This window comes from Delphinus delphis, chromosome 5, assembly GCF_949987515.2.
Source record: "Delphinus delphis chromosome 5, mDelDel1.2, whole genome shotgun sequence".
Classification (NCBI taxonomy): domain Eukaryota; kingdom Metazoa; phylum Chordata; class Mammalia; order Artiodactyla; family Delphinidae; genus Delphinus; species Delphinus delphis.
The window spans coordinates 120,071,944-120,096,763 of record NC_082687.1 but is presented as its reverse complement, the minus strand read 5'-3'; the positions used below and the strand labels follow the sequence as shown (position 1 = coordinate 120,096,763).

Below are 24,820 nucleotides of genomic sequence, written 5' to 3'. Positions count from 1 at the left end.
TATCACTGACTAGAAAAAGAAAAAAGTAATCTATGGAATTGTTCTAGCTAGCATGAATATAGATTCTAGGATGCTGACTAGTTACTGAATTTTGAATCTTAACTATTTTAATAAATAAAGCTACTATTTATCATCAATGAGATTCCATTTTAAATTCAATTTCATCATGAGCCAGAACACTCAGATGGTGCTAAAGTGCAAAGTGCTTTCTAGTTGCGAACAGTATTCACCTACTGAATGAAACTAAGCATACATTTACAAAGAAGTCTTGTTATCATGACAGTCAAGAAATTCTACACCTATCTTACTATTTTACCTTTATAATCTATAGAAGTCTGCTTAAATATTACTTGTGATTATATAAGCACATACACAATCCTTAATTTTCAATTATACACCAAATGTCAGAATAGAAAGCTATGGGGCTGACTGCTCTCCTACTGTAGATCCTACTGTGGTATTTCCAGTGGAAATTTTGATGTTAAGGACTTCAGGGGCTCTGTGTTGCCCAACTCCAGAGGGCACCACCACACTGTAGGCTATGTAAATGATGCCCATGACTACAGCGTGAGTAATGTTCCTTGGAGCTAGACAACAGGATAGTCCTACACTGATCAAACTGAGACAGACACTGTAGAGGATGTCTGATTAACTCTTGTCAAACTGTACATGTTAAAGATGTAAGGAGACCCAGTTCTGTGTCCAGGCCACAGGGCCTTTAAAGCAGGCCAGCCATCCTTGTAGTGCCGGTTGAGAGTTTGAGGACTTACTTTAGGGCCTCATTATTGCTACTCTATCTCCACCCCCACCCCACCTCCTTGATCTTGCAGGCCCAGACTTTAAAGGCAGGAAAAGGAGGTAAACTAATTTATGTACCCTGACCCATGCGGCCTGCCTCAGTTCAGTTTTGCCTGGAAATCTTTACAATGTGGACAGAGAGTGTTGGGATCACGTGTAATTCAGTTAACTATTAAAAATCATTGGAGCTTCCTTTCCCATTTGGCAATTGTACCTTACGTGTTAACTCTCTCAGCAGGAAGGCCTAAAAAAGGAGGGAGTGGTCCTATAAGTGATATTATGACAGGAACTACCTCTCACTTGCTTACTGTTCCATCTCTGAAACCTAACACAGTGTGCAGGCCATAATATGCAACCTAAAAACCTAATTAGTTGAGTGGATAAAGATGTGATCTTCAGCCATTAAATAGCATCGTCTCTAAAGTCATACAGTACTGATTTTTTTTTTATTATACATCCAGAGAACTCAGTGATAAAAAAGAGAGAAACAATAAATCTTCTCCAGCTACTATAACTACTAAAGTGGAATTAGCTATTTTTTTATACCTGTTATTATTAATGATGATATTAATATGGAAGAGTGGCTTCCAAAAACAATCAATTTTCTAATTTAATATTAGTGCATTTATTCTTTTTTAGTACTTCTAGTTGGCTGATGAAGTGACATAGATCACAGATAATCCCAACAAAGGGTTGCTGATTGATGATGTTTTGACTATGGCCTATTATCAATACACAATGAAACAAATCTCACCAGGTATTGATAATCTTACCAGCCTGGAACAAAATATGCAGATTCATCTATTTATTCAGCATACTGAAATTTTATAGAAAAGGTTGAAAGAAAAGATCAGTCCTAAGTAACATACTAAATTGTCATGGTGGTAGGACTCATGTGACAAGTATTTAAATATATCACTACCACAAAATATCAGATATACACAGGCCAAATCAAGCCCGCCAAAATACAAAAGGATACACAGTAAAAGCCATACATAAAAGCTGACAATAGAGCAGTGAACTCTCTCCATCTTAAAGACAGAATTATTATAAGGTTGAGCAATGTAGATATTTTCATATATTAGTGTTTTAATAATTAGTTTTGAAAATTTGTGAAAACTCATTTGCAAAGTTAAAAATTTTAGCTTCTATTATCACATCAAACGTTAACAAGGGTTTGTAACAGGTCTTAAAAAAGCACAAAGCAACACACAACTACAGTGTTACAATCTTTCAACAATAAAACAAGGTATGAATTACCAAAAAGGTAGTCCTTACCTGTGTATTTTCCTTGAAAATCAGTAAACTTTAATCTATAAAAGGATCTATATTAAAGCTACAAAATAATAGCTACATACTTTCACAGCCATGCAGATAATCTAAATATTTTATCTTTAAAAACTATTCAAATAGTATGTTAATCACAAAGTCCATGAAAAAGAATAATAATGACATACAGAAACTCTTGTTTGGCTGTGCTTGTAGGAGATGTAGGAAAATCCTCCAGTCTACAGATGAAGATTCAAGAGAAAGCAGGAAAACAAAAAGGAAGCAAATAAACATTCATGCATAAATTAGTGACAATATGAGCAATCATTTGGAAAGCTTTTATTTCCCATTTTTTAAATTTTCAAGAAACTTTTCAACTATTTTTTAAAAATTCCATTTCCTTTTCATTGAAACTGGAAGTGAAAAGCCAAAGAATAAATCCAGAAAGTCTTAACACTACTAGAGTTTGGCAGTGAGTAATTAATAACTTTTATTTTTTTAATGAAAAAGTTAAGGGCTCTTGGCTTGAGAATTTTAAAGGCAAGAATTATCAACTAATACTTTTTTTAAAAATCAATTTTATAAATATGTTTGGTTCAAGAGGATAGAGTAAATAAAACCCACGAGACATCTAAAGAAATCTGTTGTACTTTTTTTTTTGCGGTACGCGGGCCTCTCACTGTTGTGGCCTCTCCTGTTGCGGAGCACAGGCTCCGGACGCACAGGCTCAGCGGCCATGGCTCACGGACCCAGCCGCTCCGCGGCATGTGGGATCTTCCCGGACTGGGGCACGAACCCGTGTCCCCTGCATCGGCAGGCGGACTCTCAACCACTGTGCCACCAGGGAAGCCCTGTTGTACTTTTGAATAGGTCAAAGTGACCATGATACTTTAAATTTAGACTCAACAAAGGAATCATGAAACCCAAGGTCTGTGGTGACTTCGTGCAGTAGCATCATAGTGAGGTAGAAGGTGCAGAGGTTCAGGTATCTCTTCTTACTGACTGTATGACTTTAAGCATTTTAGGAAAATACTTCGATATTTCTGAATCTCGATTTATTGTTCTGTAAAGTGGGGATAAAACACCCCAGTTAACAGGACTGTGGTGAGGATTAAATAAAATAATGTATAGGAGGCTCCTGGTCCATGATAGGTAACTCCTTTAGATTGTAATTATTACATAATAATACCCCTCTCCTCCCATACTGAATGATCAGAAAAGATCTTGTCTCACAACTACTGGAATTTCCTGGTCTTTAGAAAGACTGCTTAGGTAATGTGATCTGGACCATTTAGGCAGCTATAATGAAATATACTCTTTGGTTCTAGATATACAGGTCCAAACTGCCTCAGCAAGACTTAGACATCCATTTCATCCATCCATTTTATGTTCCCCAAGACAGTCATCACATTACCCATGTTTGAAATGTTATGAATAGACCTGTAATGAGTCAAATTACAACTAATATTTAATATTTATAGCATTGAACCAAATCCTCTATTTAGTCAGTATTTAGCATGATAGATGCTTTAAGGGACAATAGTAGGACATTAACTAGTTATAATATTAAGAATGAGCAAATCCTCAAAATCTGATCTAAATTATCAAAATACATTTTGTAGTTATAGCATAAAAGTGCTCCACTGAAAGGAAGTTAGGAATGAAGTTTTATACTCCCAAGTGTATGAGCAAAGTCAACGGTTAAATGTACTGACAACCAAATAGTGATCTAAGTATCATGTATAAAGGTAATCATTATCAGAACAATTTTGGACAGATCCACAAATAGCACATATAAAGAAAAGGTGAGAGCAAAGAGTCAAAAGAAAAGCAATATAGAATGGTAAACTCACTACAGAAAGCTTACCTATACTATTAGAAGGGTCTCATAGGCTTTATCGTTAAATTCTTTAAATGAAAAAATGGCAAGATAAAGTTTGGAAACCCAGCATGAATATGGGTAATGATCAGTTAGAATAAAATCAAGAGACAGTCTATATTCTCTGACTATAATTTTGTTTTAAATACTTAACTATTTGAATTATGTGAGCTTTTGCATCTCATATGTTTAACTGAAATTTGCACTGTAATCATTTTTCCTGTCACACAATCTTAACATGTCCTGGGAGTCAGTTTTTTAGGGTGGAGGGGTGGCAGTAGGCCAATTTTAGAAAAGAAAGAAATAAGTTTTCTGAGAACATTTCATTTGTGATGTTCTTAGTGACAGAATCACAGTGTCTGGCAACATTCAGTAATATAAATCTCAAAACTTAGTAGGTACGGGATTCATCCAATGAATTTTAAGTTTCCTGTCAAACTATAACAAACAAGTTTAAGAGAATAGTAAAAAAAACCACACTTACTGTATATTTGGTGTAATCCCTTCAAGCAGCACAATATTGACCCCACCAATATGAGCAGTGGCACATGTCTCAGTCATCTTTTGATGTAGAACATCTTAAAGTGTGAAAAAAAAAAGTGTATGAATTCTGGAAAGAGAGTGGCACTTCATATTAAAATGTCATTTTATTCATAATACGTTCAAGGACAAAAGATAACTTTAAAGGTACAATGAAATTTAAACTATTTCCAAACGACTTTTTAAAAAATTTCCTTGAAGATTTTTATCTCTATGCATTCACATATACATATGTATTATACGTCACAACTGGAATGATGCTGAATATGTAGTTTAACGTGCTATTCATGCACTAAAGAGCCTAATGACATTAAACAGCCTAAGGACATTTTAAATCTCAGAAGTAAAACTTGGCACAGAATACTTACAAGAATTTTAAAAACGTTAAGAATAAGAAAAAGAAACTATATACACGAGCACTCTTGATCCGTATAAACGAGAAGTTCCATTCTCTGAAGAAAAATTGCCAAGTAGGAATTTGTGAGACATGGCACTGGCTTTCTTCAGAAAAAACGCGCCCCAGGGTTAGAATGTCACCTGCCTTTCATTTTTTCCTTCAGTGTGAAACTGCCGTGGATCCTCTTCAGCTCTGACTCCATGGTTAGCCCACCGATGTCGGCCTCCAGGTGCGTGCGGCTCACCATGCCAACCCCAAATACTATTAGAGTGACGTGCTGGGGCTCAGCAGTTGCCACGCTGCGCTTCCTCTGCGTCCTAGTCAAACTGTTCCTGTCTTGTTCATTCTCAAACACAACTTTACACGTTGGCTCTGTAGGGCTCCGGACTCCTTTAAGTGAACAGAAATATACAGGTTTAGACGTGAAAACTGCAAAATGGAAGGACATCAACTGCCCTTTCTTTCCTGCACATTCCAAACTGGCTCTCTTTGTCCTCTTCCTCACCAAAATGATTTCTTAAATTTTTCAACATTTTCCCATGGTCATATTTGAAAATAAATAGTACAGTCAGGTGTTTGAAAGCAGGTCTGTGTGAATTCTTTAGGAGCATACTGTGTAAGGGTTAGGAAGGATGGGAAAAAGGGGTAGCAGAATATCTGATCGCCATCACTATTTTCTCTCCTTGGGTGACTGCCAATTTCTTTGCATTTCAATTATCCAATTATAACATTAAGAAAACATGATGAATAAACTTGTCTTTTTTAGTATTATTGCTATTCTAAACAGAAAATTTTTTAAATATGAAAATAGCCATTACCTGCTGGTCCAAATGTTTCTGAAGATTTTTCCAGTATTCCTGTTGGATCAGAGATAAGTGAATAGAAGTTAAGCAATTTATACATATTCTGCCAGCACTCAGCTGAAGGCTCACTTTGTTCTGACACTGTAATTGAGTCAGAGTCATCCATATGGATAGTCATATGATCCACCACGTCTTTGGAACCTTTCCTAGACACTTTTGAAGTTCTTCTTTCAGATCTTCCTAATGAATTTTTGTTTCGAGACTCCTTTTTGTTGTTCTCATTGTTGGTCCGTTTGTTCTTTGCATTATTTACTCTATTGCCACCATTAAGACTTCCTCTAGAACTGCGGCTGAAGTCAGAGGAGCGAAAATCCCGATGTTTTCTGGTTTTGAAGGTAGGCGTTGGAGAAGCTGACCCAGCTGTATATCTGCTAAGTTTAATGTCAGTCTGAGTCGCTTTGATGTCATCTATCATCGTACTAAATTGATGAATAAGACGAACTAAAGCCATATCTACATGCTGGCTTATTGACTGACAGGAAATAGTAAAGTTGCAGTGAAAGGTATTATAATAACGCTTGTTGAGATCATGAAAAGAAAGAGCGCTGGTAGAGTTCTGAGGGGTGCACACAGACTTTTCCATTACAACAGCGCTGATGCTAAAGGTTTCCAACATCAATGCTGGTTTGAACTCAAGTGGAGGAAGATTCACATGGCCTTGCCTAAAAATGTGGAAAAAAATGAAAAAAGAAAATGACAAGGTTTTCTTTTTTCCCAGAACCACACAATCTTTATTAACTTGTTAGCAAAATAATCTCCAAGGTGAAGAATAAGCCATTTAACTAATTTTAAGTAAGAGATCAAGTAGAATAAGTTTTTCCAACTTTTTCATAAGTTGGAAACTGGGCCTTAAGTCTTCCTTCTTGATCTTACTCTATGACTAGTCAAAATCAGACTTAATTAATGATTTCAGTGAAACGATAAAATAATTTTTCTTGCCATCTGATGGCACACCCCAATGGTCTTAGAATTTAAAGTCAATAGTAGGTCAACTAGAACATCTTCCTTAACCATCCTCTACTCTTCTGTTAAATATATGGTTTATATATTTAATTTCATCACACTTTATATATTTTGATTTGCTATTTGAAATGAAACCCTGCTGGCATATCTTGCCAAGTTGAAAGTGCTAAGAAAAGCAACTGAAACAAAAATGAGAAATGCACACAAAAGACTTAAAACCTCTATAAAAGTTATTTTGGCAAATCCTCTGCATATCTAAAAATTTTCAGGTAGAAATATAGACAATTTTAATATTAAAAAGTCAAAATATCTCAGATTTTCATAAATCAACTACTAATAACAATAAACCTCAAGCACCAAAATTTTAAAAAGATATTTTCCCCTCTGCTTCCATGTAAAATATGAATGTGTAGTCACATAGGTTAAATTAAACATAGGATTCTTTTCTATTGGGAGAAAAAAACCCCTCCAAGGTTCTTTGATATTTTCAATTTGACTTAAAGAATTTATAATTAGAGACTAATAATTCCTTAATGAATGCTAGTATTTCTTATTTAATAAGAAAAACTCCACTCTGTGGTACAATTCAAGAAAATGTACAAGCTTAGAGTAAGCCTATAATCGATGCTAAGTGTGCAATCAGAGAAGGAAAAATCAGATTTTGAGAATTAGAAGATATAGAAGAGAGACTCAAAAGAGATTAAAATAATCCAAAACTACAAAAACAAGAACTGAAAACATGTAAGCGAGGCAAAAAAGTCTTAAACAGAGGAGATTCAAGTAAAAGGGGGAAGAAATCTCGCTACATAATGAAGCAGTCATTTAAGGCAAAAGCAGCCACACGGGTAAAGTTAAAATTAAATATTTATTAAGCCCCTAACATGTTCAACTATCTTGACTGGAGACAGCAAAGATATAAGGAAACCAATATTTATGAGGACATACTACATGCCAGGACTTATGCTAAATGATTTAATAACTGTTCTGGCTTTATGGTCTAGGAAAGTTATACATGTTTATATAAGAAACTATAACCCAATAGTAAGGTACAATAATTAGTAGAATGAACAATGTGCTACAAAAAAAGCCCAGACAAGACTAAAATTAATGACCAGGAAAAGTGTACTGTGACAAAAGTTTCCTAATAAATAAGATCTAAGGTGGAGTTACAGGAGATCTGAGAAATAAAAGCTAACCATGGTCTAGTAATAAGAATGTAGAGCACTCAGAGGTGGTGTGATAGTAGAAAAATTTAAAGGAATGTTAGGTTCAGCTAGACTAAAGACAGTAAGTTCAAAGTCACTCAAAGAATTTGGGAACATAAGAAGGGAAGTGTGGTCAGATGAAGGTCTGGTCTGTAGCAGTATTATATGGCATTTAGCAGGCCAATAAGTAGGCTATAAATATAATCTAATATATATAATCATATTATATATAATTATGCATAACCTAATTATATCTGATGATACATATACTATATGTGTGTATACATCCACTTTTATATATACACACATATATTTTTACATATTAATATATATTTATATGTATGTATATATTTACATGAAAGTAGGCTACTGCAAATAGAAATACAAATTTAACTCAGGACTTTAAACTCTAATCCAGGAGTGTAAGCAGATATTAATGTTTTGGTGTCTGGATTTGATGATTCCAATGTGAATGGATGCAATTACCATGGTTTATAGTTAAATAACACCAGACCCCAACAGCATGGTTCAAATTTTAACTAAAATTTACTGCATAAAGTATAAACTTGCTGCTAGCTCTTCAGTCCACAAATCACTACATAAATAATAGACATACATCATGATCACTGACCAACCACATTACTTCTGTCAAAGTCTGTCAGTGATTGGTCAGTGCACATTTGTTTTTCATTTCATGCACAAACAGTAAAGCATGTAGTTATATTGCCTCCTTGTGATAAACCCACATGACATTTTACAAAAATGGTTAAGTAAGAGGGATCTGGACAGCAAAGATGAAAATGAAGCAAAATAAGATTGTAGTGATGAAATTCAATAAAAAGTAAATGGAAAGTTGCAGGGTTTAAAATCAACATACAAAAATCTGTTGTTTCTATATGCTTACAATGAGCTAGTGGAAAGAGAAATTAAGAAAACAATCCATTTACAATCAAAACCAAAATAATAAAATACCTAGGGATACATTTAACCAAGGAAGTAAAAGACCTGTATACCAAAAACCATAAGACATTGTTGAAAGAAACTGAAGACACAAATAAATAGCAAGATATTCTGTGCTCATGGACTAGAAGAATTAACATTGTTAAAATGCCCATATCACCTAAAGCAATCTACAGATTCAACGCAATCCTTATCAAAATCACAAGGACAGTTTTCACAGAAAGAGAACAAAAAATGTATATGGAACCACAAAAGACCCTGAATAGCTAATGCAATCCTGAGAAAAAAAAAACAAAGCTGGAGGTATCATGCTCCCTGATTCTGAACTATATTACAAAGTTAAATTAATCAAAACAGCCTGATATTGGCAGAAAAACATACACAGATCAATGAAACAGAATTGAAAGCCCAAAAATAAACCCACACATATATGCACAATTAACTTATGACAAAGGAGCAATAAACAAACAATGAAGAAGGATAGTCTCTTCAATAAATGGTGTTGGAAAAACTGGGCAGTCATATGCAAAAAAAAAAAGAAAGAAAGAAACTAGACCACTGTCTCACACCATACACAAAAATCAACTCAAAATGGCTTAAAGATTTGAATGTAAGACCTGAAATCAGAAAACTCCTGAAAGGAAACTTAAGCACTATGCTTTCTGATATTGGTCTTTGCAAGATTTTTCTGATATGCCTCCTCAGGCAAGGGAACAAAAGTAAAAATAAACAAATGGAACTACATCTAAATGAAAAGCTTCTGCACAGGAAAGGAAGCCATCAACAAAAGGAAAAGACAACCTATTGAATGGGAGAAGATACTTGCAAATGATATACCTGATAAGGGGTTAATATCCAAAAAATACATAAAGAGCTCATACAACTCAATTTAAAAAATGATTAAAAATGGGCAGAGTATCTAAATAGATATTTTTCCAAAGAAGACATATAGATGGCCAACAGGTGTTATGAAAAGATTTTCAACATCACTAATTATTAGAGAAATACAAATCAAAACCATGATGAGATATCACCTCATGTCTGTTAGAATAGCTATCATCAACAAGAAATAACAAGTGTGGGCAAGGATGTGGAGAAAGGGAATCTTCATACACTGTTGGTGGGAATATAAACTGGTATACCACTATTGAATACAGTATAGAAATTCCTCCAAAAATTAAGATTAGAACTACCTTATGATCCAGCTTTCCTACTTCTGGGTATTTATCCAAATAATACAAACACGCTAATTCTAAAAGATATATTCACCCCATATTCATCATGGCATTATTTACAATAGCCAAGATATGAAAACAACCTAAGTGCCCATCAATGGATGAATGGACACAGAATACTACTCAGCATAAAAAAAGATGAAATATTGCTGTCTGCAGCAACATGGATGGAACTTGAGGGCATTATGCTAAGTGAAATAAGTCAAACAGAGACATACCATATGATTTCACTTACATGTGGAATACAAAAAACAATAAAATAAATAAACCAAACCAAACAAAAACAAATACCCAGATACAGAGAACAGAGTAGTGGTTACCAGAGGGGAAGGGGCTCAGGTAAGGGAGGGGAGAGCAAAATGGGTAAAGGAGATCAAACGCATGGTAACAAAAGGAAACCAAATGTTTGGCAGCGAGCATGCTGTAGTGTATACAGAAGTAGAAATGTAATGTTGTACATGTGAAACTTATATAATGTTATAAATCAATGTTACCTCAATAAAAAATAAAGTTTAGAAAAGTAAATGGAGTTACAGAAGAAAACAACTGAGTATGAAAACGTTGACACTTCCACTGCTCTAGAAACTCTAGATATGCAGCTAGAGGACCTCAGAGAAGGCAAACTTACTAGCATAAAGAGGAAGTGGTCATGGCAAAAAGGATGAAGATATCCCAGAGAAAGTGATGTTGGCAAAAATCTTTCTAGTAAAAAGAACTAGTGAAGATATTTCATGACACTGAAAGTGCAAAGGTAAAATGTTGAAAACTGCTGAGAATGGCGTATGACATTTGCTAAGGCACAGAAAAGATGCTCATTCTGTGTTTTAAGTTACATGATGATAAGAAGGTAAGGACTATACAAACTACCCTTTGACGAGTTTTTAAGAAAGAAATAAAACACCTTAATTCTCAATGTTTCTAAGGTTTTAAATTGTATGTACAAAATATTAGTTTTACTATATTTTTCATTTTCCTATACATTTATAATAAACAGTAAGAGACTTTTTAATATTTTGATAAACATTTTTCCAGGTCACAAAACAAAGGTAATTTTCCCCATTAATCTTTATAATCATTAAGGTCACTTCTGCAGTGTTTCAGCTTTCATGGTCATTGTTAATGGTACCACACTATTGTGAAAAGCAAGTCCATACTCTCAGCATGACTTCTACTCTGTTCCTAACAGAAAATACTACCTGCTACAAGTCAACTCAGAAAGGAGGTTAGGAGGAAGTTCTAAGAATAATATATAAAATTACAATCCATAAGATCATAAAAATTAAACTACTGCAACAGTAAATAAAGTGTATTTATCAACATAAGTGCTTTGGCTGACCCTCATACATGTACTAACATCTTACAAAAATATGCCTAAAAATAGGCCTCATAACCTACTGATAAAATCAACAGGTTTTTAAGGAAATGTGGCTACTGTTTCTGTTAAATGGAAGTTATCTTCTCATTAGGCTATTAAAATTACTACCGCATCAGCACTTGAAGAAAGCAAAGTTAAAAGAACAGGTACTATAACTTTTGTACAAAATTTTACATAAAAACAATGATAACGTAAGACACCTTCTTGCTCTTTTGCCTTTTCTCTCTTTGGCTGTGTCTGAATCCACAATATCTGCTCTAAGGCAGTCCAAAGTTCCTGAAAATGAGAGGTGTTCTCCAAAGTACATTCGGTAGCAGAGAGGCATTGCATCCTGTGACTGGATCCCTGTATGACTCAGAAGAGGTTTGAAAACAACCTAAAAGACATAACACATTTATATTACCTCAACTTAACAATTCATCATTTACTGTGGCTTTTTTCTTACACTCTACCTCAGTACATATTATTAACTGTAGTGTGATGGGGAAAAAAAAAGGCCTTGTATAATAAATATAGCTCTAATTTTACTTCAAACTTAGCAGTATTTTTGAGCACCTACTATGTGCCACTCATCTTCAAATTAATCATAAGGACAAAGATGCCTTGATCCTACTTAAGTGAAAGTACAAGGTAAATAAAATTGTGAATTAGTTTAAATCATTCTACTTCTTACTTTTAAAAAAGGCTTGAATATCTACTGTGTTTCCATAACAATATGCTATAAAAGGTTCACAAAAGAGTCTATCAATTTCCTGTGTTAATATAAAAACATTTCATATGTTATATTTTTAATATCTGGTCTATTTTTAAGTGGTATCACTTGGTTGCAAAATAACATTTTCTGACAAAGAACTTCCTTTACATTTTAAGTATCATATATGCTATGGAAATATTAATACATCACTCTGGTTAAATCTCTGGTTAACTGAACTTCATAGTTACTAAGAGGTAACCCAAATAGAAGCAACTATATGTGTGCAATAGTAGATCACTATAATCTTTCTGACTACTCCTTCTCTGCTGCATGGTTCCTTTTCCTCCTTCCACATCCTAAATATAGATGCTATCTATCCGGTGCTTTCCTTGACCCCCTTCTAACTCTTTCACCACACATTCTCACTTAGTGATCTTTTCCTGAAGCTTAAAAAATCTATCAAAATGGAGAAATGCCATTTATGCAATGAAACTCAAGTCTGCACTTTCACTTGTCTCTACATCATCTCATTTGTTTGTGCTCGGGAAAACAAGCTACCCTTGTGAAAGCATGGAGGCCTAGAATGAGAGAATTCAAACAATTCACCCCTCACTGGAAACTTAGGGAGTATTTTTCTCTCCCTTGTATATCTGCTTGGCATATGCATTCTTGGGTTTACTCTTTCTTAGATTTGCTCTTTCATCCTAATGGAAACGCTCTTCCCTCTTTAAGGTTCAAACCATCCTCCACCTTTCCTAATCTTTGTTATCTACTTATGCCCCTTAGTTAGTCCTGCAAACCCACCTGGTATTTTGGTTCTTTTCTTTTCCATCCCAGTTTATCATTCTGAATGGCTTCTTTGGCCATGCAGATAACTCAACCGATGCTTTAGTTCCAAAGTTATGTGACTTCCTTTCCCCCCCCCCATAATCTTGCCTTAAACTCCTTTTCAGCAACTTCCAAGACTGTATATTACATTTCATCACCTCATTTTTCTTGCTACATCTGCTTTGGATCAATCCTCTTCTATTCCTATAGCTGGGCTACTAAGGACACAAGAGGTTCTAAATAACTAGACCCTCAGCACTATTAGGCAATCCTTCTGGGAGTCTGGTGGGCTCTCTTTCACATTCACTCCAACCTTTCCATATATCTAAATCACCTTACACAGTTTTTTATTGTATTACTTAATATTAATGTCTCTGGTAGATTTTAGTCTTACATGTAAAATAGTATAGTTGTCTCTAAAAATGTGTATTGGATGCTAATAAATACAATGAATGTATATACAGGCCAAAATAGACATAAAAAATATTTCTTTTCTCTCTCTCTCTTTTAATAAAAAGTGAAAGAATCCCTAAAAACTACTCCAATGTATTACAGAAGTAAATCTCAAGAAAGTTTAAAAGTGCCTAACACATTTCTTAACATAAATCACTTCCTATTGTGAGAGAAAGTTGAGGCTATCAATTTGCAAACTTACCTGTACAGTTATGAACTGTCCTTATTGCCTTCCCAAACATTCTCGGGGAAAAAGTACTTTTTATGTCAAAAAGTATCTCTCTCTATAAATGACTCTAAATTCCAACACTTCTCATCCCTCCCTGAATCTTTCTCTATCAGTTTACCCTCCTTTCCTTTTTTTTTTTTTTGATCAGAACCTTCCTAATTCCTCCTAAGTAAAAAATATGCTCGAGTCTCTTTCATCCTGAAAAAATAACACCTCTTAATATCCATATCCCACTCTCCCACCTGCCTTCTGGTCACTCAAACTAGAAAGTACATTTCAAAGGATTTTGTTCTCTACTCCCTACATTTAGTCAATTAAATAAGATCTCCACAGTATTTCTCCTTTACCTATCAAAGCCATAACCATCTAAGCTAACAGCTTCATTACCACTTGTGTGAACTATTTCATTAACTCATCTTTTCACCTCTAGTTTCTCTACTTCAATCCATTTAACACATTGCTACTCATATAACATTTCCACATGTACAGTTCCAGGCACTTTACTCCTCTGCTCTAAAATCTTCAATGCCTCCCCACTGCTCGCTCAAGTCTTCACATAGCACTAAAGACTATAGGAAATGATGAAATTTAACTTTCTAGTCATGTTATTTTGCCAATCTCTATCTCCAAATAACAAAAATGTTGCTATACAAGACAACTAACTATATGCCACTCTTCAGTTTAATGAGTATCTATAGATGCTTAATTTGTATTTATAATTAACCTACGTACTTTTTAAAGGCTCCTCCTTTTTTCATGAAGGCTTTAGGCAGACAGGTAAGGACAAAGATTTTCACTAGAATTCCACGGTGCACATACTTGATGGTTCTAGCTGCTAAGTACTGCTCAATGCGAGGTCACTATAATTAGGGAAAAACAGACTGGCTCACCTGAGCATCAGCAAGCTGTACAGCAGGAAACCCTTGGTTGGCTTCTTCTACACCTACCACATCATCCTGACTAGTGCTATGCTGAGAATGTGTCCCATCCAAAGTATTCTGGTCACTAGACAAGACAGTGTTGAAATCTGAGGCTGAGGGTATTGTAGGAAGATTGGGTGCAACACCTAAAAGGGCAAGTGTTCAAAAATAAAATCTAAATTACTGGGAAATGAAGACAACATAAAGGGGCACAGCAAAGTAAACTTATGAAACTTGTATTATAATTGTATTATCAGACCATTTAAGTTGAGAAGGGAAAGAACAGCACTTTCAGGTTATTTTACAGACATGATTTATTAATAGAAAATGAAATTAAACTGTATTTTCAGAATATATCACTCATCCTCGTACAGGAAGTATGTATTAGAGCCGGTCACTCCAAAATATAAAACTTTAGGGCTGGAAGATCTTTGAAAAGCATTTGATATCCCATCAGCTTTGCAGTGAGGAACAGAATTATAGACAGTAGCAGGGCTACAAAAAGCAGCTGTAGCAGGACAAAAGCCATAGGCGTCACAAAATCCCACATATAAATTTCTTCCCCACTATGCTTTCCCAAGGTGGAACAAAAATGAAATGGCACTATTTCTTTCTTCTGTACTGCCCTTATCCTTTAACTCGCCAGGCAAAGGACCTGTGATAGAGAGGAAATGTTCCTTTCTGGTTCTTCTGAAATTTAAACTCTATGGAGTAGTGAGACTAGCTCCAGAAAAGTGCTGGGAGCTGGTAAAAGCACCATCCTTCTATCTTCCTCAACCAAGGGCCAATACTAAGAATTAGCACGTCTTAGTACTCTTAAGAGTCACAACTAGGATCAGTTCCAGATTCAAAAGTGGTCCATGCACTGGCAAAAAAAAAGGACTGAGTAAGTAGTCATATATCAACTACTTTTCATAATTTCATATTTTTTGTCTGAAGAAAATTTACAAGTGATCCAATAGCTGTTACACAGATTAATTTCAGCTGCCCTCAGTAACGGTTCAAAGGCTACTTCACATATTCTTTTAAAAAATATATACACATTTTTACAATGAAATAATAAATGCATCTAGTGAATTTGGAAAAACACAAAATAATAGGAAAGAAAGAGTGGCTTCATTTATGTTACTGGAAATAGCCACCAATATTTCTTTGTGAATCCTTTGCCTGTTTTTCTGCTGCTTATAAATAAAGGAATATAAATATTCCTTTAAAATTAATAAATTTTCCTCATTTGTTTCCCTCCTTGAGGGCAAGAATCTTACTTTATTCCTTTTAGTACTCCTTCAGATTTAATTAAATATTTAAGTAAATATTTAAGTATAAAGAGTATATAGATGCTTGTCATTATGCCTCAGAGGACTCTGGATAAGCTGAAAGTGTCTTCTGTATTGTAGGTACATGATGCTGTAATTATACTTTGCATTTTTTCATTTACCTCCTCTTGGTGTTTTGCAAATTAAACCACACACATTAAATGGAAGTTTTAAACTCTTTAAATTATATATAATCTCGCATTTGACATATTTGCCTTTCCACAAGAACACTGAGAGACTGCTTACGACTCTCTCAATTGCAATATTAGCAAAGGCATTTCATAAATGAGCCAATTTCAACTAAACAGTACTTAAACGTTTGAGATTTTTTTAACCATCCTCTGAAAAACAGGATTTTAACATAACTTCACATGTACCCCTTAGATGGTTAAGTAAAATAACGTGATAGCTCAATACCTGTTGGGAGACTATTGTGTCCTGATTTTGTAACAGGAGATTCTTGCACCACACTTCCTCGATTACCCACAGCATTTGACATCCAATTATAGAAACTCACAGATGATGGTTCAGACAACAAAGGGTGTTCAGATAACATATCAGTGGCCATTGTGTTTCCTGAAAATAAAGTTTTACTGAGTATAGTATTATTTATGTACTAAGGAGCAGAAAATGTGATTTATTTTTTGAAAAGTCAGGTTAAATTATCTGCCTTTTGCATGTCTTTAAACTCACTGCACGATGCTGGTATTTGGATATTAAGGCATTCATAAATAATTTATTGCTATCGTAATGGGAAAAAATTCACTGCTGGCTGGCCTAGACAGCATTCCACACCATGCCTAGGTTGATAGTAATAGCAAATGTTGCAATTTAAAAATGCAAACTAAGGGCATGAGACACCAACAGGTTATAAGCAGGACAGTTTTCCAAAATACTTTCTCAAAGATAAGGTGTAATACAAAAGACTAGGTATGCAACCAAAGTATATATCTAAATAAACGTTAAGTCCTGTTTTCGTTTTCTTAATCTCCCACAGAAGTAAGCTTATAATTGTCAAAACTAAGGATATACCTGTTCTCGTTAGGGAGCTACTTTTCACCGCAGCACTACTTCTTTGAGGGGTCCCTTCCAGGAGGTTGTGCAAGCTTGGGAAGCTTCCAGTCAGGTAGCTGAGTAGGCTCTCCTTCCTTGGACTCTCCTTAACTGGCACGCCTGTACGTCCCACATGCACCGGAGAATCTGTGGCAGTGTCACCACTGGTATAGCTCAGAGAATGATACGGGTGAATGCCCTATAAAAGGAACAACACGGGGCTCTTTCTTATGCACATAAAAATGACTACTGATAACCACGACTACTCACTGTTTTTATTACTAGTTATTGTTTACATTAAAACAACTGCGTCTATCTAAACAGTTTGTGTCTATTAGAATTATGGTGAATCCCAAATGTATGTAATAATGTTTTATAACTCTACAGTACAATACAAAGGACAGCATTTATTATCATTCATTTAATTTTAACAATGATTAATGCCCTTTAAAATCTGAAGAGGGAGTCTGGTGGTAAGATGTCTATCCCAAAATTCTTCATACTATACTACTCTTCTTGGTACTCTGATAATAATTTCTGTGTTAAGACCTGATTCTCTGTAAAGCTCTAATATACCAAAAAGAATTTCCAGCAATTCTCTGAAGAAAAGCAAAAAAAATCAAAAATTACACAATTGTCCAATCTCTATCTGTTCTGTCACATCTAAGACTGGAATTCCAGATCAGTTTAAAACAGTACAAAGAAAGACCATGCAGACAGAAAGATCCTGAAAAGCAGAGATCTGAAACAAAGCACTTTTAATTTCAATTCTTTGGACTTCTGTAATCCATAAACAAAGGAATGCTCAAAAACATTTCTGAGAGAGAACAGCATTATAGAAAACACCTAGGGACTTCCCTGGTGATGCAGTGGTTAAGAATCCACCTGCCAATGCAGGGGACATGGGTCCGATCCCTGGTCTGGGAAGATCCCGCATGCCACAGAGCAACTAAGCTCGTGCACTGCAACTACTGAACATGCAGTGTAGAGCCCACGAGCCACAACTACTGAGCCCATGCGCCTAGAGCCCGAGCTCCATAACAAGACAAGCCACTGCAAATAAGAAGCCCACGCACTGCAACGAAGAGTAGCCCCTGCTCGCCACAACTAGAGAAAGCCCGCACGCAACAACGAAGACTCAACGCAGCCAAATAAAAAAATAAATAAATAAAAATTAAAAAAAATAACAAATACCTAAATATGATCAGAGCATCTGGAAAAACTATAAATCAGGAAAAATTCTGAGACAGATTAAGGGGTGGAGAATTTAAAGTGTCCCAAGGGCTTCCCTGGTGGCACAGTGGTTGAGAGTCCGCCTGCCCATGCGCAGGGAACACGGGTTCGTGCCCCGGTCCGGGAAGATCCCACATGCTGCGGAGCGGCTGGGCCCGTGAGCCATGGCCGCTAAGCCTGTGCATCCGGAGCCTGTGCTCCACAACGGGAGAGGCCACAACAGTGAGAGGCCCGCGTACAGCAAAAAAAAAAGTGTCCCAGCCTTGTAACTATACTGCAGAAATAGAATAAGCCTATAGCCCAAACTTTAAAAAAATGTATATCAAATTAAATGTTTTAATTAAAAGAGCAATATTTACACAAAATAAAACTTTCAAAAGCACAAAAGACTAGTCAATAAAAAGTATCTCCTGAGCTCCAGTCTGCTAGACCCTTTCCCCAAGAAGTCCTCTTAACCATTTCTTATCTATCCTTATATAAATAATTTGACTATATAAACACATATATACATATTTATCCTTTTTTAACACACAGATACATATTGTCCTATACTTTATTTTTACTTGAACCAGTGCACTTTGGTGATCATTCCACATCCACTTAGAGACCTACTTTATCTTTTTGAAGTCTTCATAGTAGGCATCCATACGAGGGTGCACTAATTTATTAGTCCTCAAATAGTCATTTGAGGTGCTCATGAGCTCATAAGTGCTCATGTTCTTGAGCATTTATGAGCATTCATTTCTTTAGAATCACTTCCCGGACATAGACATACTGCTAAAAGGCATTACATTTAAAATTTTACATTTAAAAATGGACAAACTGTTCTTCAAAGAGGTTATGCCAGTTTACACTCCCACCCAGTACCGTAAGAAAGTGTCTGTTTTCTTACATCTTCACCAACATATACTATTAAACTTTCAGATTTTTCAACCTGACAGGTGGAAATGGAATCTCATTTTATTTTACATTTACATTTCTTTAATTAGAAGAGAATACATTTTCATATTTGTATATGAATTCCTCTGTGAACTGCCTTTATTTTCTATTTGGTTGTGCCTTTTTAGTGATTAGGAAAAGATCTTTACACATTAGGAAATTAGCCCTTTGTCATATGTCTTTCCATTTTGTTTACAATACTTTTTTTCTGTGTAGAAATTTTATATTTCAATATAGTGAAAAATACAATTTACCTAATGGATTCTTGGTATTAATTATTAATTTAAGATTATACCCAGACTGTCAACGGAAGTTAAAATATTCACTATTTACTGTTTCCAGTGCTCAGAAAAGGAAACTACCAAAAAATAAGTAACTCACAACAACAGCAAATAACTTACTAAGTGCTTACTATGAGCCACGTATTGTTCTAAGCATTTTTCATGTATCAACTCCATTATTTCTTACAGCAACCTTCTGAAGGAGGTTACTATTATAATCTCCATTTTTAACATATGAGGAAACTGACACACAGTGCAGTTAAAAACTTTAGTCACAAAGCAATTAAGTGGCAGGGGCAGGATTGAAACCAAGGCAGTCTGACTCCTGAGTGGCAGTCAACCACTCTGCTATCCATATGTCTTATTTTATCAAGCACTGGTTAAATTTCTTAAAACAAAAAAAATGTAATTAAAGTCATAAAACTAGCTTAACTCAAACTGTATTTTGATCATGTACTACTTATAAAACTTCTCATTAAAACTAATAACTGTAAGCTGATCAACATTTCAATATTGTTTTTTATTGAATACGATATTCAATAAGTTGAAAAGAGAGCCCTAAGGCTTGGTAGTTAAAGTAGTCCTTGTTCAATATTAATTACTGACTGTTGATATAATTTTCAAAGAAATGTGTAAACTAAAAGTTACTAATCATGTTAATTTCAACATAAAAACACTACTTGAATATTTAGGGCAAATACCTAATATTTACATTTGAGATAACAGAAGTTTAGGTCTTCTCTGTAAGTCTAAGTAACTCTAACCAAAGGCAGCAACAATGTACCTTTATTTTTAATGCAGAGTCACTATGGGTATGAGTCTTAGATAGTTTCCTCATTATCTCAGCTCCAGTTACAGGTCCAGAACTACCAGGTGGAGGCCGGTTGGCTGTTCCCTCCAGCAGCATTGTGTGTTCACTGACTGTGGCTGAAACAGTTCAAAACAATAAGTGGGCTATAGATTATCATATAATCTTGAAACAACAACTCCAATGTTCCTGGTGGTATAACTAAACTCAACTTTTCATATTTCTTGAAAAACTGATTGTGCACTCTGCTATAACATTCACTCTTCTGTCTTTTATTCTTCAAACCCCAGTCTTCTCACTCAGTCTCAAGAAAGGAACAAACAGCTTCCGCTCAGTCTTTCACATGTCACCCAAATGGCACAGAGTTCAAAAACTAATTCAACTATGCTGAAGAAAGTACGAAACGTTCACAGATTAACCTAGGCCTTTGCCGATAATTAGAAGGGATGTTTACTGCACTATTCTTTCAATTTTGGGGTAGACTTGAAATTTTTTTAAATAATAAAATCCAACCTATTACACATAACATATTTATTTGTTAAATACAAAGTTTTTCTAATTTATTTTTTAAAAGCTCGGTAAAGTATTATATGTAAATGTTCTGAAAGCTCTAATTTTAAGACTACTATCCTTTTCCATGGTACTTTTAATTTTTTTTTAAAATATCACAAGATAAATTTTCATTGAGTACTATATATCATGATAATAATAAAAATTATCCTTTGAAAAAGCATTTAAGTGTGCATGTCTATTTCTGTAATGCATTATCTACTGCCTATGTTCTGGCACAGTCAGTATAATGACAGAATTGTGGGCCAAATGCATACCTCTAAACATTATACAAATTCAGAATCAAACAGGCACCAGGTAAAATTCAAATCTTTAAAAGACTGGTACAGGGAGCATGACAAATAAAAATATAAATTTCAAAAAGAAATTCATGTGTTTCATTCAAAACATTCTAGTTATACAAAGATGTCTGTTAATTGTACTGGATAGATTAGGAGAAGAAATCTTCTGTATTTCACAAAATTAAACCTAGAAGTCAAGTCTGTATAAAGATTCCAATATTATTACCACTTATTTGGACTAATACAAATCATAGTTGTATAATTAAGCCATGACATTTCAAATTTGGGACAAAAATTATTAAAATTATCACAAGTATTAGGTTACCAAGCACATAGTATCTAGCAAAAATATTTACAAAATTACCTGCATCAAATTCAAATTCTGCTCCATCAGCACTGGTATCACTTTGAAGACCACCTCCATTGTCCAGCCCAAGCCCATCTTCATGATCATAGTGCACAGCTGACTGAGGTTTCAGGGGCTGAGCTGGTCGATGTAAACTCACTCCTTTAAAGGCTGGTGTCACTACAATAAACTTCATCCACTGCCTAGCCAGTGCAACTAAACCTTTCTTTAAAGTTACCAAAGCAGGAAGGCCATCACTCTGTAACAACAATGACATGGTTAGGAGTAATCTTACTGTAACAACAATAGTAACTATTTAAGTGTTCTGCATATATTTATTCATTTAAATCTCATAACTCCCATTTAGAGATGAGGAAACTGGAATTTATATGTTGAGTAATTTGTCCAAATTGACACAGGAGAGTCACTATTTCAAGTTGACTATAGAACTCAATCGCTAAACGCAATGTTGCATCTTTCTATCATAAACAACCCAGCAGTACCAGGTAAATAAGAGACTAAACATGGGGTGTAAAGTGGGAATCTCCTTAAGAAGCATTCAAAGCACTTCGCCTGCTTTGCTCAACTGAAGAATTAAATGTATTTTGTGCTACCTGGAATATTCATCAAGCAAAGAGGAAATTATTTCTTTCAAAGATTAGGTAACCACCTCTATTTTAACATTAAAAAATTAATAAATTACTATAGTTAAATGACAGACACAGAAGGATTTGTAACTGCTTTGAAACCTAAATATATGATCAGTAAGAATTACATAATTTAGAATATATTTTATTCCACATGGTGCTGATTTTACGAAAGAAAATTTGCCTATTGGAGCCTTAGCCTAAGGAGAAAATGTGCAACTCCTCTCCCCTTTCCTACAATTCCTTGTATTAGGAATAATAGCTTTGACTGAAGAGAGCCATTTACTAGGTGGCAGGAATCACCTCACTTACTTTCTGAGGAACATCAGGCCCCTTAGCCTGTCCTTTCACTCCTAGACTCAAGTAAGGAGGGTCATCTTGTGTTTCTTCCTCTTACATGGAAACCATATCCCGGCACAGCATCCATCCGTGGGAAGTGCCTGCCTGTGACTAGACGGGCAAGTTAAACTTGCACTGTGGATCTCCCAGTCTTCAATTCACGGGATGGGAGTAGAAAGCACTATACCAGCCTCAGGTCTAAGTACCTTTATGAAATCCATAATTTACTCCAGATTCTTTCATTAGAGGTTATCAGGAGCTTGACTGACCATTAATAATACTGATACATTGATGACTAATTTGGCTAAAGCTTCCTGTGTATTCTCTATTGACCAGAAACTTGGAGAGGAGAGGGAGATCCTCAAGCTCTAAGCCTCTAATCATGTGCTTCCATAGTGCTTTTCTAGTGCAGAGATATACTGTATTTATTCGTACAGTTACATATTCCCCCCTCAATCATTAATTAGTCCTTATTTTATTAAACATTTCTGTGAAATTTGACTCTAATGATTACTCTCTTGTTTGAAATTCTTTATACCTTTGGTTTCTAAAACCTTCTTTCCTGGTCCTTCTACCTCTTCTTTTCCCTCCTCAGCACTCTGGGTACCTCTATGCACCCTCTCCATGCTCCTTTAATTTTGGTATTTATCAGGGATCCATCCCTGACCAGTTTCTCACTCAACATATCATCCCTAGAAGGCTCATCCTTATCCGCAGCTTCTAACGCTTTCATGCTGGCAACTCCCAAGCCATTAATTTGAGCCCAAGCTTGTCAATAGCCTGGATTTCTAACCACATTTCTCCTTTGGACTTCCCATACTCATCTCAAACCTTCTGGGTCAACGGCTACTCAACAGAATAGAGGCTTTTTTAAAGCTAACATATGATTCCGGTAACTCACCATTGTAGCGTCATCAATGATGGAGTAGTTTGCCTGGTGCAGGTAGTGATGTAGTATATTACACAGTAAGCATGAAGGATTTTCTTGGAGAAAGCGGGCAACTTTTGTAAGTCTGTTGTATTTACTTCTTAAGGGAAAATGTACACTTTTATTCTGTGAAAAGCAAAACAACAGATTCAGAATGACACAGCAAAGATACAACAAACAAAAGATATCTAGAAATTAAGAACTTGCAGGTCTGATGTTTTCCAACAATGATAATAAGGGATCATTTTCAATAATAAACTTTGTATGATACCTTGTATTGTTGAAAGACATACCTCTAATGCTTCTGTCATTATGCATCCCATAACAGCACAAATTCTCAAGGTTCCCTCGGTTTCTAATTTGTTTAAGGATGACTTGAGTTGATCAATGGGAACAAGCCATGCACCAACAGCTGGAGTTGCAGTGCTTAAAAGGTTTAGCTGCCTTTTAAAATGAAAAAAAAAAATTATAAAAACAAGTGTTAAGATTTGTATTTCAAACAATCTCCCATATCTACTGTACTTAGTGGCTATCTTAGTTAGGCAAAATTACCTTTCCTTTTGACCACTAGATAAATTCTGAACATATAAGTAGGAAATGCAAAGAATAGATAACAGAAAATAAAGAAAAATATAAGAGTCTGTTAGAGGTGAAAAGAGTATATAAAAAGCTTACGGCAGGGTGACATGTAAAAATAAAACTAAAACCCTAGGAAAGAAGAAGGGTCAAACAAATTGGGAATAATGTCTATAGAAAGTATGAAGTAGGAAAGATGGAAAAGAAACCGGCAACCCTAATACTAGATATATCAGAAAAACAATTCAAAAAATACATGAAACAGAATTGTATGTTACTTAAAATAAAGAAACATCAAGGGATAGTAATATATTTTTAAAACTTTTTACCTAGAAAATGCATGTGCAGGAGATCTCACATTGGTGGGAGCTGCAAAACTAAACCAAATTTCCTTGATGGTCAGCTTCATGCTACAGGAATCTGGAGGTGGAGGCATTAAAGGTAGATCTTTTTTCAAATCATCAGATTCAACTCCTTCATCCTATATAAAACAGAGTACCAAAAACATTAATGTATAGTCCCTTAAAACCACTAGCACAGAGTGTTTTACGAACAAAACCTTCCTATCAAATCAAGTTCTACAGATAATAACACCGTGATATAAAACAGGTAACATAAACCTTGCTCAGCCTAATCCTTATTCTGAGAAATACCTATGGATCCTTGAAGCTCCAGGGAGCACAGTCTGAAAAACACTGCATTATAACGAACCATAAATCAGAGATCTTAGAACTAAAGTGTTTCTCTCAATCACTTCATTCAGTCACATTTGTTTAGGGATACTGTTTCTTTTCCTAGATGAGAGAAAGAAGTTTTATGACTTGCCAGAGGTCATACAACTATTAAGTTGGAGAATGAGTGACAGCATTAAGGTCTTCTGCTTCCTACTGCAATC

General features: G+C 35.1%; 1 protein-coding gene across 1 annotated transcript in view; it reads right to left on the bottom strand.

Annotated features, from left to right (window-relative positions):
• Positions 1-24,820, bottom strand: part of BLTP1 (bridge-like lipid transfer protein family member 1) — a 204,572-nt gene that overhangs the window by 67,014 nt on the left and 112,738 nt on the right. Inside the window, exons 38-49 of the mRNA XM_060013201.1 lie at positions 24,255-24,406; positions 23,643-23,793; positions 23,323-23,475; positions 21,454-21,694; positions 20,215-20,357; positions 16,957-17,176; positions 16,342-16,500; positions 14,579-14,754; positions 11,685-11,860; positions 5,702-6,408; positions 5,028-5,273; positions 4,431-4,524 (exon numbers count right to left, since the gene is read on the bottom strand). Coding sequence (XP_059869184.1) covers positions 4,431-4,524; positions 5,028-5,273; positions 5,702-6,408; positions 11,685-11,860; positions 14,579-14,754; positions 16,342-16,500; positions 16,957-17,176; positions 20,215-20,357; positions 21,454-21,694; positions 23,323-23,475; positions 23,643-23,793; positions 24,255-24,406 — 2,618 coding nt within the window. The remainder of the gene's footprint in view (positions 1-4,430; positions 4,525-5,027; positions 5,274-5,701; positions 6,409-11,684; positions 11,861-14,578; positions 14,755-16,341; positions 16,501-16,956; positions 17,177-20,214; positions 20,358-21,453; positions 21,695-23,322; positions 23,476-23,642; positions 23,794-24,254; positions 24,407-24,820) is intronic.